This window comes from Monocercomonoides exilis (assembly GCF_001643675.1).
Source record: "Monocercomonoides exilis strain PA203 chromosome Unknown scaffold1-2713096, whole genome shotgun sequence".
NCBI lineage: Eukaryota > Preaxostyla > Oxymonadida > Polymastigidae > Monocercomonoides > Monocercomonoides exilis.
The window spans coordinates 254,472-272,257 of record NW_027150546.1 but is presented as its reverse complement, the minus strand read 5'-3'; the positions used below and the strand labels follow the sequence as shown (position 1 = coordinate 272,257).

Genomic DNA, 17,786 nt, shown 5'->3' with positions numbered 1-17,786 from the left:
CATTGGAATATCTTGACAATCTTCTTCATTAATATCGAATGATTTTCTCCAGCTCATTTCTGATTGCAAACTAATTATTATATATTGGATCTATTTATGAATAATAATTTTCATCTTTAATCTTTATTGTTTTTCATTTTTTCCTTTATGTTTACAGTTGATATGACTTCCAATTGTTCCATATAAGCTTCAAAGAAAGATCGACACTTCAAGAGCCTTTCGACAAGACAACCGACAAAACGATTATCTTATTTTTGTCAATTTTGAAAAAAAAATTAAAAAAAAATTGTAATTCATAATTATTGGAATTCGGACTTTACGATAATGTTAGAAAATTTGATGATTGTTGATCAAATGATAAAGTCCGTATCGAGTTTTTTATTATTTTTTTTATTTATTTTATTTTATTTTATTTAATTTTTTTAATTTTTTTATTAAATTTTTTTTTCTATTTTTTAAAACACCATTTGTCTAAATTTTTTTGAAAAGTTCCTTTTGTTTAATTTTCAAATAAAATAAAAATTTCGTTTTTCAATCAAATTTCTGTTCCCACTCACCAAATTTTCCTGTCAAGAAAATAAAATCTTGAAATTGGTATTATTTTTATTTTCGTGAAGTTTCACGAGAGAGAACAGAAATTTGATTGAAAAACGAAATTTTTATTTTATTTGAAAATTAAACAAAAGGAATATTTCAAAAAAAAATGGGACAAAATATTTGACTTCAGGCATTTTCATTGAAAAAATATGCACTTTTCAATGACTTTTTGAGATCAAAAAACAAAATAAAAATGGGTCCATTTTTTGACATTCGTGAAATGTTGGAAAATTTTTTGTTTTAATTTCAACAACACCTGTTTACGGATATGAAAATCAAATTTTTTTTGAAATCTGAGAAAGTTTGGTAATGTTATTAGAAAAACAATTTTTTCATGCTTTGTGCATAAAAAGCTTGAAAGTCCGTATTTTCCCCCAAATTTGACATTTATTATTCAAATTTCGTAAATTTATAGTTAGAAATTGGTCAACTGATTATTCAAATTTGGAAAACTAATTATACAAAGTTGTGAAACTAATAATTCAAAATAAAAAACTACTTATTCAAAATTAATAATATTCAGTATTTTTTATTAATAAATTTTGATACAATAAAATCACTGGCTGAGAGTCAGAAAGTGATTAAAATGTTTTGTTTTTTCATTATTCTTTAAAGGGATGAAAAATTGAACCCCGAGTTTTATTATTTGTGAATAAATATGAAATTTTTTGATTTTTCGGAAAAAAATCATTTTCATGAAAATCAGATAATTTTCAAATGAATTCACCTCACATAGTGAAAATGAGCACAATTCTTTATGAAAAGATATTGATATTTAAATATATTCCATAAAGCAATTAATAATAAATCAAGAATTCCGAAAGTGCATTGACAGATTTATTCAGTTGTGATAATTTTTTGTTTTTTTTTTAATTTTTGAATTGATACAAATTATTTATTTCGATTCATAAATGTTTAATCGGCAAGTTCCAAGTATATGGACCATCGATAAAATAATTTTTATATATTTTTAATGAAACAAAATGGAATACTAATTTATTTAAAATAAGTTATTTTTGTCGAAAAAGTGTTTTTAACAATTTTCCATTTTTCTTTTGATCAATCCCATAACATTTTCTTGTTTTATACAGGTTTGAAAATTTCGTTTTTTCGTTATTTGTGAGGATTTTGTCAAAAACCATTTGATTTTAGTTATATGCCTATTTTTCGTGATTCGAAAAAGGATATTTCTACGCTGATGAAATCCTTTTCAAACGAAAGGAAAACAATTGAATTGCTGTTGTTGCACAGATTATTACCTGCAGCAAATATGTGCACAAAATGCAAAAAGACACCAAGAATCATTTATTGTGCGAAAAATATCGTTAAATGCAAGTGCAAATGTCGATTCCTTTCAATCAGACACAATTCAATTTTTTCGAATTCGAAATTATTGATTTCCACTTATATGAAAATCATGCTGTTATGGTGGATTTATGTCGATGTGATGCGCACATCTTTTTTGACTGGAGCCAGCTGCAACACTATTTGCATCCTTTTTAATCTTTTTCGCAAGGCAGCACATGAAATGATTAAAGGAAAAAACAGAAGAATTGGAGGAAATAATTACACTATTCAAGTCGATGAAATGTTACTAAGAAGAAGAAAATATCGGAAAGGAAAACCAAAAAAACAAATTTGGATCGTAGGTGGAATTGAATCAAATGTCAAAAATCCTAAATCATTTTTAAAAAAAGTGGACGATCGATCATCAATATGTCTGACCGGAGTGTAAAGAAGGCATTTGCATGCTGGAACTACTGTATGGAGCGACGAATGGAAGGGATATAGCAAAATAAAAAAAGAAGGTTTCAAACATTTAACTGTCAATCACAAAAAATGCTTTAGGGATAAAGAAACAAACTGTTGCACCAACGCAATTGAAGCCTATTGGAGTCGTCTTCGCCGTTTTCTGCCTTGCACAGGTATACAAGACAAAGACATCTCTTCATATTTATCCTCGTTTTCATACAAAACAAGTACTCAACACAGATTTTGGGATTTTTGCGTTTCTTTTTCTAATTTGTTTTTGAAACACATCATCCATTAAACATTTGATAAAACAATATGAAGTTTATTATTATTTTTTTAACATTGAAGAGATGACCAAAGAGAAATGACTTTAAGAAGGTGGGATGAATGATATTAAATTCAAAAAATGAAAAGTCAAATGTTTCAGAAAAGGGATGAAAATGTAATATTTTTTCCTGGAGAATACGATCATCTTTTATGTTGGTTAATAAAGAGGAGTGAGTAACACATGAAGAGGATAATGAGAAGGAAGAATAAGAAGAGGGAGAAGAGGGAGAAGAGGGAGAAGAGGGAGAAGAGGGAGAAGAGGGAGAAGAGGGAGAAGAGGGAGAAGAAGAAGAAGAAGAAGAAGAGGATGAAGAAGAAATTGGTAAATCAAACAGACTGAATGATGCAACCTGGACTTTTTGAGCATTCTCAGAGTGATTTTCCAAAGATCATTGCGTTTCTGTTGGAAATGAGCTTGTTGTTGAAGTCTGAGGCGAACAATGCAATGGGAAAGAAGCATACGAAGCACTTGCATTGGAAAGCGAAGGTTGCGATTGCAATTCGTCAGAAGGAGAAGATGCAGAAGATGGAGAAGAAGAATAAAAATAAGACGGTGAAGAGGATGAAGATGGAGAAGAAGTAGATTGCAATGTTGCTGAAGAGGAGACAGAAGCATTTGAAGTGTTTGCATTTTGTGTGGTGGGTGTTTGGGTGAATGTGGAAGAAGGAAGATATGAAGATTGAGTTGTTGGTGAAAGAGGAGGAGAAATGGAAGAGGAAGAGGAAGAGGAGGAAGAAGAAGAAGAAGAAAATGAAGAAAAATAGAAGATGCCAGCTTTTCCAAGTCATGTTGCGAGATAGAAAAAACTGAATGCGTTCTGGATGTGAATGCTCAGCCAGCTCATGTGCTCCGACAAAAGAGTCGCAACTGCAAAACATTCTCAACAAAAATGCCAAATAAACTGCTTCTTCTTTTTCAAGATCATGTCAAGCATTGTCATGTTATGCAGCACGCAAGTCAGATGGCAGAAGTCACAAATGTTATTGTTGAATGCAATCCAAATAAGAACATTCTCAAAACTTCTGATTCTTTTCAAAAAGGAAAAAATGGCTTTTCTCTTTGTGGTATTCCTGTTCATGTCCAATCTGTATTCATTCAAAAAACACTTAAAAGAAAAATGAATGAAATAAAAAGAGTCAAACCATTTTTTTATCCTTAAAATATTTTCCCATCTCCAATGCACTCGAAATAATCAGCCCAGCAAGTTTTCTTGTTCTCCAAAATTGCGTCTCACCTTCACATAAAAAATTCAGATAACTGGACAATAAATGGCTGGCATAGAACTTCATCGAACACAGAGAATCCATTGTGAAGTTGGCCATGATTCCAAATGAAAACACATATTCTCCAAATTAACTCCTTTTCAAAGACTTACACAACGTCAAGTCTTTGCTGATAGTTTTCCAAAGGGCTTCGCGTTAATGGCAATGTGTTTGTTGTTGAGGCCTGCTGAGTGTTTCGCTCTGTTCGCTTCCTTCATTGTCCAACCCCTCAATTCCCTTTCCTTTTCCACAAAATCAACCTTCCCCCAAAAAAATCACGCAAAACATGTCCTGCGCAAAAAATATGCCAAGTGCGCTGAATTTCCCACAAAATGAACAAGCTGCTCAATTCAATCTTTCGGTTATTCTCCTCGCTTTTTCTGCATCTTGCTTAAATTATTTTTCATTCAAAATATTGCATCTGGTGTTGCATCATATGTTTTGCGTTAAATAACAATGTTCATATTTCATGCAACTTCCTCCACTAACTCACTTTTCGCAAGCAATCGATGCAAATAGCCACTCGCTCCTCACTCCGCAAGCAAAATCCCTGTTCTTCTGAAATGCTATAACTCGCATGGGTGCATCTGTGGCTGTGTGCCTAAGCAGCTCAAACATGTTCTGGCTGCAGCAAATCACCAATCAAAAATCATCACTTATAAAATTATAGGTTTGCCAGCCTTATTAATTTACTCCAACAAAAGAATATTTTTTAATATAAAGATTTGTTTGTTCTGATGCAAAAATAATAGATGGCAAAAGAGGTTTAGACTCCAGTGTTATTTAAAAAATTTTGATTTGGTATTTTTAATTCTTTTGATTCTATTGCACCACGATTATACAAAAATGAATTTATTAATTGTTTTAGATTAATTTTGCAATTTTGTAGTTTCTTTAAAACAAAATAATATTTCTGGGTATGCCAGAATTTATTAGAAACGAATGATAAAATAAATAAATGCTTCTTTTTTTCTTTTTTGATTTTTCAATTTTTTCAGAGAAACTTTCCAATTGGAACAATTCACTGGAGCCGAGAAGAAACAGAAAATAGAGGAAATGAATGAAATAGTTGATGAAATGAATTTTAATGGACTCGAATCCATTATCAACGAAGAAACATTCAACAAAATGGACAAATTGATTGAAGAAAAGAAACTGTCTTTGGAGAATGTCATTTTGTTGCTGAAGCATATAGGATATTGCAATGTGCTGAAAAGTATTTATCGTTAAGGATTAAGAAGATCTTCGTTGAGCGATAGATTAAAAAAGATGATTATCGATGAAGATAAGAAAAAAGAGGAAAAAAAGTGAAAATATTTATTCAGATCTTTGTGAATGTTATATGTCCTTTCGTTACATCTTCAAAACTGAAATGCTTCACATTTGTGTGCGATGCGATCTGAAAGTCACATTGAAGAAAGAAGAAGGGGAGGAGGTTCAAAAGGATGTGGAAATGGCTTTATTGACTTTTAGGAACATTGACAATTATTACGTGTGTGCAAGTCTATATCATTTTTTTCATTATTGATTTATTTCATGTTTTTATTACATTGTGATTGAAGAGCTTAATATGAAGGAAATGACGGAAATTTTGAAATTTAATCAGGAATATTACAACCTGACTCAACTCACCTATTTGTCTGCTTGGGTTTTTTGTTACACAGATTTTACAACGACAAAAGCTTTGATGAAGTTAGCACAAATGAATTGCATTTTGCGAGAGAAGCAAGAAGAGAAATCGAAGATCTGTCAAAGTGTGTGGATTGGAAGAAAAAGAGGAAATGAGCAAAGAAGAAACGAAAGAAGAGGTTATTTTGACAAGATGGATTGAAACATTCGCGATTTATTTTCAAAGTTGTCGAGTGAAGAATGAAGAATCTATTGGGATCATCAACAGCATTGTACTGATATATGGAGCAGCGAAGGATAATTACAGAGATATAAACAATCAATGCATTTATTCCTTGAGATATGCAGCGAAAAGCAAAGGCTTGCAAGTTGATGACTTGCTGGAGAGTGGAGCTGTTGATGTTGTTTTGGAAGAGATTCAGCAACCAACATTGGATTACAAGATGGCATATGAATGCTTTACATTTTTTTCAGAAATTTTATTGGAGATTTAAAGTTAAGGAGAAAGATGAAATGGAAGAGGTGAAAAGAGAAGAGCTGAAAAGAAGAATATTTGAGAAGATGGAAGAAGAAGGATACGAAGATATCACCACAAGTTTTCATGAAGCTTAAGGGTTTTTTTAAAGTTATTATGATTGTGGTTTATCGTTGAATGTTTGTGATTATTTTGTGAATATCTGAAGAAATCAGATGCATTTCACTTTGTAACTCAAAAATCAGCAGAGCTGTGAAATAACTACCTGTTTTCCTAATTCTCCATTATTTCGAAATGACAATTTCAGATTTGAAAGCAGAGATGCTTATTATTGAAAGAGTTTTGGATTTTTTTGTTGTTTTTTAGTTGCTTTTGTGAAAAATTTTTTATTTTATTTTATTATTTTATTCTTTCTCAAAATTAATAAAAAAATACAACAAATTTGATTCTTTTCCTGTTGATTTTACTTATTTCTTATTATAAATTATATACTTTAAAACAAATGTTCATCTTTCTTGAAAAGTATTGGTATTCTTTGAAAAAGCACTTTTATCTAATTTTGCACATTAGAATTCCTTTGTTTCCAGAACAAATGAGTTTTCTGCACGAAATATCATTAAAAAAAGATCAAGTGAATGTTAATGCAGATAAATTATAAATACACAAAATAATATGGATAATCATTTATCAATTGTAATTCTCCATAAAAACCGTGACAAATGAAACGGCACAGCCCAATGATGCAATCTTCGTATCCTTCTTCCATCTAGTTAAACATTTTCCTTTTCAGCTCTTTTCCTTCTTTTCTTTTTCTTCCTCTTCTTCTTCTTCTTCATTCTTTTCTTTCAATCTTTCCAAAACATTCACAAAAATTTCCACACATTCTTGTGCCATTTCTTCGTTCATAGTTGTTCTCTGAATCTCCATCAAAATAGCTCAACTGCTCCATTTTACGAAAAGTTCTCCATCAATAAAGCAATATTATCTTCCTCCGCTTCAAATGAAATTGTGCATTTCTTCTTTCCTTCTCCGTAATCATAACTAGAGGCAATATAAAAATGAACAACGCTGTTAATAAGCAAAGCGGATTCTTCGTTCTACGATTTATGTAATAAAAAGCATTATTCGCAATAGAGCGAATATCCGAACGCAAGGAGCAGGTTTGCTCCTCAATAATGAGTTTGATCTTAAATTATGGGTGGTTTAAGATCAAACTTCGCTAACAAATAAACCTTTGTTAAACACCATTGTCCGCAGCAATAATGACACAAGATCCTGTTAGAATGGAAACCAGTGACAGCGAGGACAGAGGATTTGATCTTGCAATTAGACTTTCAAGAGTAGAAAATTTGATTGAGGAAATGGCGAGAAGCCGAGCAGTTCCGAGCCGCTCGGGAGCAGTAGGAATATTACCAATGAGAAAGACGAAGAGGGAACGACCAAGAGGAAGATCTCTATCGAGATCAAGCGAATCTGAGTCCGAATCTGATGACACAGAGATGATTGCAAAGAAAAGACACAGACAGCGATTGAGGGGCAGTCGCGGACGTAACCAGATGAAGAAATGGGACGATGTAGAAACAAGCGAGAGCGACTCCGAAAACTCAGAAAAGCGGGAAGAAGAGCAAGATAGATCCGAAGATTTCTTGGGAATTTTCCCAGACGAATGGTTAACGCCTAGGAGACAAGCAGGAGAACTGAAGAGATTCATGGACTTTTGCAAAGCCGGATCTATCAGAATAAATGATGATATCCTGAACACCTTTATCCCGGAGACGGAGAAGAACTTTTTTACAAGACACACTGACATCAGTTGGAACGCCTTAGCAGTGACGGGGGTTACTGCTGAGGGAAGAAAAGACTCTCCAGAAGCCGCTCGGGTTATCGAGCTGCTTCAGCCCGCCCTGGAATCGGGGTTTGAAGCCGCGAAGGCGATTGCAGCCCTCACTACAAGAGAATTGAAAAAGACGCGCCTAGAGGAAGAAGGGAAAGAGCGACTGAGGGGGCTCTTTTGCGCGTACGCCCTTATAGCAGACTGTATTAGCCGGATTAATCTATTAGAAGTTATTCCCCAGTCATACTGGGAGAATGTGAAGTGTTTTCTGGACGGGGGAATGTCCAAGGACATCCCAGAGAGTTTTAGGAGATTAGTGGATAGCACCAGCTTTTTTCGTCCAGGGGGGGATGCTTCAGGGTACGGAGCATCCCCCGTTTCTTCCACAACCTTCGGACCCGCCCCAGTCAGGGGCTTGCGCCCAGGAAAGTACAGCACAGGCAGAAACGCTCAAGGTTTTGCCTACAGACAATTCCAGAAGCAAGGTTTCGAAGGGAGCTTCTCAAATTTCAAACAGAGAAGGAGGTCAACACAAGCTCGACCACAACAGGCCCCAGCAACAGCTGGGAGAGCGCCCTTGTTCATAGTACCCCTTCCTCCAGCTCCCCCGAGGATACAGGGAGAATCAGCAGCAGGAACAGCTTCTGGAACGAGCCAGTGGGCGTGAAGAGAGCCGCGCTTTGCCGCGAGATAGAGAGAGAAGAGAGAGCCGCGCTTTGCCGCGAGATAGAGAGAGAAGAGAGAGCCGCGCTTTGCCGCGAGATAGAGAGAGAAGAGAGAGCCGCGCTTCGCCGCGAGACAGAGAGAGAAGAGAGAGCCGCGCTTCGCCGCGAGACAGGAACGGACATGATGCTGTCAGAGCTCAAGGGAATGACAGTACTACGGGAGGTCCCAATCGATCGACAGACGATCACAGGGGAGGAACCCTTGGAAGTCTGCGAGAGCAACGAAGGGGCACTGAGCCCTTCCGACCGAAAGAAGAGGATAGAGATAGAAAGCTCGATAGATCGCGAGATGGGAACAGGGAGAGTAAACACAGAGGAAGACTCCGTATATCCCCACGGGACAGTACAGATGAACGATCAGGAACCCGAGAGGGAGGTAGTGAAGAGAGCCTTGAGAGCTTCTGGGACTGTTATCGAGTCCCTAATTGGGAGCGTCCTGGAGGAGAGCTGGAAGATAGCTGCGGCAGATACTCTCGAAGGGAAAGAGACCGCACAGATCCAGACTGGTCAAAAGACACCAGAAGTGGGGAGTTGCGTAGCAGTGGGACCACCGAAGGAGCCACTTCCTGGGAGACTAGTGAACAGGCTGAACGAGTGGAGGAAGATTGGGGGAGACAAACTAGTGAGCCGTGGTATAAAAGCCCGATGGAAAGATCCCCAATCCCCAATCTCACTCGAGGAGAAAAAACACAGACAAGAGTTTCGGGGAACAACAGAGATGACAAACAATTATTTATCCCTCTTAGAGGAGGAATTGAAAGAAGGAGTGGTGAAACCCATACAGGAGTCGGAGGTAAAGTGGTTCAACCCGACATTTATGGTCCGGAAGAAGAACGGAAAGTGGAGGAAGATTCTGGATTGCAGAATTTTAAACGAGGAAGTGCTAGGGAAACACTTCAAGATGGATTCCCAGGAGACAGTTGTGGAACTCCTGGAGGAGAACGATTGGATGACTACGCTCGACATATCAAGTGCTTATCAACATGTCAAAGTGGACGAGCAGTTCAGTCCCTTTCTGTGCTTCAGCTTCCAAAAGCAATGCTACACTTACGTGGGGATGCCATTTGGAGCAAAGGACGCGCCCAGAGTATTCACGAAGATAATGAGACGGGCAGCGTCATATATCAGAGAACATTGGAAGGTAAAGCTGGTGATATATCTGGACGACATCCTCCTCATGCACCCAGACAGGGTTGCATTGAGATCGATCTCACAGGAGATAGCCCAGTTCCTGAGAAATATGGGCTGGATACTGTCGGAGGAGAAGCTGAATTTGGAACCCGCAAGGAGCGTGGAGTTTTTGGGATGGAGTTGGAATTCAGAGAAGATGGAAGTGACGCTCCAAGAGAGGAAGAGAGTGCTGCTCCTGGAGGATGTGCGAAAGTGGATAGCACATGCAAAGAAGAGGAGGAGACAAAAGACGAAGGACCTAGCAGCCCTCCTCGGGAGGCTGAATTTTGTGAGGTTACAACACCCACCAGCGAGCCTGTGGATGAAACGCATGCAATACGTACTGAGGCATGCAATAGCCCGCGGAGGCTGGAATGGAAAGGTGATACCCAACCCAATGATGTTAGGAGAACTAACACATTGGAGGAAAACTCTGCGAGAGAACAGACCAAGGAGTCTGAAGAGAAGGAACAGACCAGCAGAGCTAACAACGGACGCTTCAGAGCTGGGATGGGGTGCAGTATTGACAATACCAACAGAGAACAAAGAGGAGAAGATATATGTCCACGGGAGTTGGACCCTCCAGGAGAGCGCATTAGCGATAAACGAGAAGGAGTCCAGAGCAGTGTTGAGGACTTTGGAAAGGAAAGGAGCATGGCTGAAAGAACAGAAGATAGATCATATTCGTCTGAAGACAGACAACATGTCCACGAGATGGACAATCCAGAAGAAAAGGGGAGCGCCATCGCTCATCCCAACACTGAGAGCATTGGAGAAGAAACTGAACAGCCTGGACTTGACAATACAGACGGAACATCTCCCGGGAGAGCAGAACACGGAAGCAGATGCACTCAGCCGGATGGCGAAGAAGCCGGACTATGCACTGAAGGGGGAGAAAGTCGCAGAGATATTACAGACAATCGCACCGAGAACACTAGATACAATTTCAGAACAGATTGCGCCGGTGCCCTGCGGAAGTACTTGGAGACTATCCTCCATGAGAAGGAAGAGAGAGAAAAGAACAGCAGAAGACGACATAGTCCTAGTCCACCCGTTCCTGAGAAACATTGGACGGAACCTGAAAGAGAAGATGAACGAAGCTCAGAGGAATCTGACGATTCTGATTCTGCCAGCCTGGCGGGGGCAGACCTGGACCCCGCTACTGCAGCCTGGGCATTTGACAAAGACCCTGGGGACCTTTCAGGAGTGCATGATACCAGGAATGAAGATGAGAAGGGAAGGCTGGAAATTACCCCCAGGAGAGGAAATAAGCGTTATACTGGAGAAGAGAATATTCAGGGGAGAGACCTCTTCTTAACATGGGGAGAACACGTTGGAGCAAAAGACATAGCAGCAGCAATACTTAGAAATCAGAAGAGTGAGAGAGATACGTGGAGAGCGCTGAGAAGATTCAAGCAATTTCTAGATAGAGAGAGTATGGATGACACTGACCCCCTCACAACGAAAGATGCAAAATGGATTATGGCAGAGTTCATCGAAACACTCTCGAATACAAACCTCTCAAGTGGAGTGATAAATCAGACAGTACGGAAGGTGCTGGATTCTATTAACCTCTTCAGAAAGACTAAGGTTGACGTGAAAGACATAGAGATATTTCTTAAAACCTATGTGGGGAGAAACCAAGAAGAGGCAATCGATACAAATCGATGTGGGACTTGACAATCATCACGAAATGGGCAGAAGCCACTCACGATATGAAAGACCCACAGACCCTCCAGAGGAGGGCTCTCATTTTAACTATGATATTTGGTGCGTTAAGACCAGCAGAGCTGGAGAGGATGAGAAGAGGGACAACGATATTTAAAGAGAATCTAGTCCAGACACAAGTACAAACAAAGACATCAGGGGAGAGACTGTTAAGGTTATTATAAATAAGCATCCAAACCCACGTATCGATGCGGTTGTAGCGCTCCAACGCTGGATGGATTATACAAAGACAACCCTTAGAGACGAACATGTTTGGTTCGATATCAGAGAGAGGCAACCTGCAAATTTGCAGAGGATTAAGGAAGAACTAGTGGCTGTCCTGAGAGAGAACGGAATACCCGACACATTTACCGCGTACTCGATAAGACACGCTGTGATAACGCACTTAGCAAGACAACAAGCTGCAGATTGGAAAGCAATCAATGCGTACGCGAGATGGGCGCCAGGCTCTAGAGTAGCCCAGGAGTATTACACCGTGTTACCAGTTCAGGACACGAGATGGATCCTGGAGACAATCGGTGGCCCAGTACCCCTGGCAGAGAAGGGAGGAAAGTCGGAGAAGGACAGCAAAGGAAAAGAAATTTCAAATGAGAATACAGAATCTGAAACTAAGGAATTACCTAAAGAAACATCACAATCCGGGGGAGAAGCGGAGACGAGCGAGAGAAAGAATTCGAAGAGACGAGGGCCGACTCGAGAGAAGAGTTCGCATCATGAGGACGATATAACACAACCCACCAGGGGTGATGAGACACCGTCCATAATTCCCCGCAGCATCATGGAGCTGGCGGAGGGCAGACAACCTGCCTTGCAGAAGAAACTCGAGACCGATCGGAGGAAACGCGGAGAGAGAAGCATAGGACAAATTATTATGCCCGCTCAAGTACGGAAGACCCGATCGAGAACCCCCCGAAAACAGCGCAAGAGGGGGAGGGAGTAGGAATAGAGGCCGCACCTTCATCCGCAGTCCCTCTGTTCATCCGCCGCACGACAAAGTGCTAGGCAAGAGGGTTTAAGATCAGAGGAGAGAAGAGAACGAGGGTTTTCAAAACTCATTATTGAGGAGCAAACCTGCTCCTTGCGTTCGGATATTCGCTCTATTGCGAATTGATAGAACGCAGTGAGACAGGTTTTGCTCCGAAATAATACTAACGCGGATGGAGAGACTCAGAGCGGCTGGGTGCGAGATGAGAGAGAAACACAGGGTGAAGAATAGGACGAGAAAAAAGTGGCGAGATAGCAGAGGAGATAGAAAGAGATAATCCGTCCAGAGATATCAAGTGCACCTAGAACCTGTTTAAAGAAACATGGAAACAAATAAAAGTTCAAGCATGATCCTACTCCATTACAAGATTAGTATTGTTTTTACAGAGAAGAATTGAATATTAAATATGCAGTGTGTGATGATTGGGGTTGCTCTGCTGATGCAGCAGAAGAGCGGGAGGCAGAGCATAATACACGCAGTTTTCTTTTTCCACGCCTCGCGAAAGCGAGAGTGGTTTTTCTTTCTGCTCCGAACAGAACACTCGCCTCACCGGATCCCTGCACAGCCTGCAGGTGAGAGCTCCGAGGGGTATGCCCCCTGCCCTCTGGTCTTCGAGACCATGGCAAAAGGCGAAGTCGGTGGTGAAGTGAAGCGGACAATGCATTATTTTATTTTATTATTATTATTAATTTTTAATGCTATTGTTTTGTTTTTTCATCTCGCCCTTTTTTCCACGTCATTTGGGAGGGCGAAGTTTTTCACTCAAACCACCCATAATTTAAGATCAAACTCATTATTTCGGAGCAAAACCTGTCTCACTGCGTTCTATCAATAAATTCTTGTTTTATCCAAAGCACATTAAAGATCGAAGAAAGATTTTTTCGAAAAATAAACAAAAATTTCAAATCTGTTAAAAACAAGAAAATGTTATGGGATTGATCAAAAGAAAAATGGAAAATTGTTAAAAACACTTTTTCGACAAAAATAACTTATTTTAAATAAATTAATATTCCATTTTGTTTCATTAAAAATATATAAAAATTATTTTATCGATGGTCCATATACTTGTAACTTGCCAACTTTCAATCTTTAAAAAATCAAAACCCCGAAAAAAGATATGATATCAAAAATAATCACCCATATATTTACAGCCATGTGATTATATGTGACGGAAAATGATGGAAAACTAAATCAAAAATGTCAGTGCATCGAAAAATGTAACATTGAAAGAATGCGATTATATTCTACGTGATTATTTCCAGTTTTGACTGTTTTTGTTATAATATCTCAAAAATTGCTTAAACAAGTATTACTCTTTATTTGTTTTCAGCTTTCACCGATTTGTTTATTATCTCCCTTTGGAATGAAAAAATGCATTATGCGCATGCTTTTTCGAAGAAAACAAATCTACCAAAAATGAACTTATAATGCCACTGTCTAACCTGATGTGATCCTAATGCCACAACATACAAAATTCGATGGATAAAAAGCAAAATTTTGAATTGGCAACACAATAGTTTTCTCTTCAAACTTTTTTTCTCCAATAATTTCTGAATGATTCATAAACTTATTGAAGAAGAAGAGAAATGGAAAATGAATGGGTAAATTTGACTGAATGCAACATTGTATGTCTTCCACTAGCCTGTATCTCCATATATAGCATTCTTGCTTCTCTTCTTCTACCACAAATGCGAAAAGTCATAACCATCCATCTCTGTCATATTGCAATGTGAATAATCACGATTCTGACAAGGAAAATAATGAGAAAGATGACATACCTCGTATCATTTGCGATGATATGAATCAAATGCATATGCAACAACGATAACAACAATATCTTTTTTGTTTCGCTTTGTTCTCTTCCTTTTCCACCTGTTCTTATTTGCTGCTTCTTTTCCCTTCACTTTTTCAATCTCATTCTATATTTAATTCAAAAAGTCGTGATTTTTGTCATTTATCTCTTTCAAAATGAAGAAGTGTAAAGAATATGTGGAATAGTAGCAAAAACATGTTGTATTCAAATGAAACAATAAATAACAATGGAAATGATAAAGATAAGCAGATTCTATTCCAAACACACAAAGCAAGAGAATCAAAAGAATACAAAACACAAAAAGATATAAGAGAGATTAAAATGGATATATCAATACAATTATCATCATCATCTTTTTCTTATTCTTTATCTTCTTTCACTCCATCACCACTCTTTATTTCATCTTTATATTTTTTGGAAATATATTAATCTAATGTTATATTCTTTTTAATATTCAGTATCAACATTCTAATATGATCAACTGTTTTTAAAGAATAGTGAAGGACTATTTCAAAAATGAAACAATAACACAAGTTCTCGATCTTGTTCACAATTTGACCTACTTGAATATTCCAAAATATACACAAATTATATCCTAATATATTTATCGAGACTGATAACAGCCTCAACGATGAAAATAGTGTATGGCATTGCGCCAGAAAATGTAATATATAATAAAACTAGAAAATAAAAAAGCAAAAGAAAAGATAACTAAAGAAGGAAAAATTGAAAATATTGCTCATTTGGTGACAACAAACAAGCATATCAATAAAAATACAAAACATCAGCTTAACTGGTTTAACTTATGAATAAAATCAAAATAGAAAAAACAATAAGCATGTAACTTTTCTTTGTCAATATGCATCAACAACAATTATTGATTTCACTCCTCCATTTTTTAGTTGCTCCGAGACCTTTTCTTCCTGACAACAACAATTGCAATAATCACAACAACCACCACAATCACCACAACCACAATAGGAACAACAATAGCAACCACAGTTCCCGCATTTGACTTCTTCCTTTCTGGTTCTGGCTCATCTTTCGGTTCTTTGTGCTTCAGGTATTTCTCATACACATCTTCAAGATCACCGCCTTCTTCTTTTGCCCCCACAACCCATCCTTTGTTGTTATCGTTGTAATCCTTTGCAAACTCAAAGGAGTCTTTCTGTTGGCTGAACTTATCAAAGTCTGGAGCAATGATGCACAGTGATGCCACCGATGAATCTTTCCCTTTGTTGTCACCTAACTCAAGTTTGCCTTCACCCGGAAGTTTCAAATTACCAACCGCATCTTTCACTTCAATGAGAATAGCTCCTGCCTTTCCACTTGCTGCTTCGCACGATTTGAATGAACATTTCTTTTCTCTTCCCATTTCCACTTTTGAACCATTATCAGCCATCTTGATCATAACACCTGCAGACAATCCCTTCGATGATTTCACTTCATTCATGGTCAACCCTTCTATTTTAACAGTCGAAGCTTTATCAGCGGCGTCTAGAATGTTGATTACTGCTCCATCTGTCACACTCACTTTGTTGATCTCAACTGTATCAAATTTGACTGAAGAGGATTCGCTAATAACAAACAACGATTCTTGGAATTTCACTTCATTATTGCCCTTGCATTCAACTCCACTCATTGTAAGTTCTCCTTCTGTCACTTTTACAAGATGGATTATGGCGATTTCTTCATCATTACTGGGTGCATCTGGTTCTGGTCTCACAAATTTGCAGTTCACAATACTCAGCTCAGCACCTGCACCACCTGCAACAATCAATGAATGTGGATCGGCATTTGATTCCTTTGTCTTATCCAATGACAATGGGAAAATGAAGGAAATTCCTCTGAACTCAACTTCACTCTTGCATGTGAACAAATGACTGTCTGATTCAACATTGCAATCGATCTCCACTTCTGTTTCTGATTCTTCTTCATTAGCTTTGGTTACGCCCACGATCGTTATCAATGAAAATTTCTCAAGTGTAACAGCTGCAGCTTGGTGTGCATTTTCTGTTTTGATGATGTTGATCTTGAACTTTTCTCCTCCAACACCCTCTCCAAGCAAATTGTATGCTGAATTCAGCTTTTTCTTTGGCTTTTCATAGCTCAATCCATCATTGCTATCATTGTCTGCTGTAGCACTCACATACACATTTGTATTAGGATCAAAATACACTTCTGTGAAATCAACTTCAGTGTTATCTTCTGCTCCTTTTGCAATAACATTGTTTTTATTCATTCCTTTCTTGTATCCAGATGCAAAGCTTTGCTTCATCGCTATTGCCATATCTCTGTGAAGGCTGACTGGCACATCCAAATATAATCCTGTGTTCTTTTCAGCATTAGAAATTGTATCTGCCTCTTCAACCTTGCAACTTGTGAAAACCAAATTATCTCCTGTTTCTGGCCATGTCAGTTCATCTGCTTTGGTTATTGCTGTCATTTCCAGACATATTGCTCCTGATTTCCCTTTTGAACATGTGCAATTTTCAAATGTTGTTTTACCAGTGTTTCCAATAGAGAATGTACTTTCTGCATGTTCGCTCTTCACATAAAGTGCTCCACATGTTTCTGTTGTTGCATCTTCCGATTTGCATTCTGTGAATGAGCATGCGTCCAATTTCACTGAAATAGCTGTGTCTGTTTTGCCAACAATTTTCATAACAGCACTATCTTTTGATGTAATCTTCTTCAGATTCAATGATGTTAATGAAACATCTGTCACTGCTGTTGTTGTTCCATCAGCCAAAAATGGTGTTTCTGAAAATTTCACTTCGTTCTCCGAAGTGCATTCGACATTATTCATTGTCAATGTTCCTGCACTCACTTTCACAAGATGAAATTTTATTTCTTCCTCTGTATTTGAAAGCATCCCATCTGAATGAGCAGCTGGTGTTGTTTGCTTAAAATCACAAGTGTCAATTTCAATAGATGTTGATTCTGAATCAGCGTGAATCAAAGCATATGGTCCTTCATTTCCTTCAGATTGATCTGTTACTTGTCCAGGTGTTGATTTGAAATCGAATATCAAATTCTTGAATGTCACTGTCTTTTGACAGGTGAATAAATCCTTTTCAGATACATTGCTACAATCAATCTCAACTTTAGTCTCAGCTTCGTTTGCATTTTCCTCTGCTTCTACCACTCCTTCTATCGTTATTCCTGTCTCTTTTGAGAATGTAATAGCTTCCCCTGTAACTGCTTGGCCAGATTCGTTTTTCATAATTTTAATGGAAAATTCTCCAGATCCTTTTGAATCTGCAAATAATTCATAAGCTTTTTTTATTGTTTTAAATGGTTTTGTTTTTGTTCCATCTGCTGTGTCATCATTTCCTCCACTTTGAACATATGCCTCATGTGGATCAAAATATACTGCAGTAAAATCAATATCATCATTGTTTGTTCCCTTAGCTGCAACAAACCAGTCATTTGTTCCTTCCACATAATTTTTAGCGAATTTCTTTTTCATCTTTTCGGCAATTTCC

General features: G+C 37.8%; 2 protein-coding genes across 2 annotated transcripts; one reads left to right on the top strand and one right to left on the bottom strand.

The window, feature by feature from the left end:
• Positions 1-7,305: 7,305 nt before the first annotated feature.
• MONOS_16867 (uncharacterized protein) lies at positions 7,306-8,544 on the top strand (the record flags this gene model as incomplete). The annotated part of the gene is made up of 1 exon (XM_067869736.1): positions 7,306-8,544. The coding sequence occupies one exon, from the start codon at positions 7,306-7,308 to the stop codon at positions 8,542-8,544; it is 1,239 nt and encodes a 412-aa protein (XP_067736131.1).
• A 6,652-nt stretch (positions 8,545-15,196) lies between these two features.
• MONOS_15154c2 (uncharacterized protein) lies at positions 15,197-16,744 on the bottom strand (the record flags this gene model as incomplete). The annotated part of the gene is made up of 1 exon (XM_067868015.1): positions 15,197-16,744. One exon carries the CDS (start codon positions 16,742-16,744, stop codon positions 15,197-15,199), a length of 1,548 nt encoding a protein of 515 aa, XP_067736130.1.
• Positions 16,745-17,786: the final 1,042 nt, after the last annotated feature.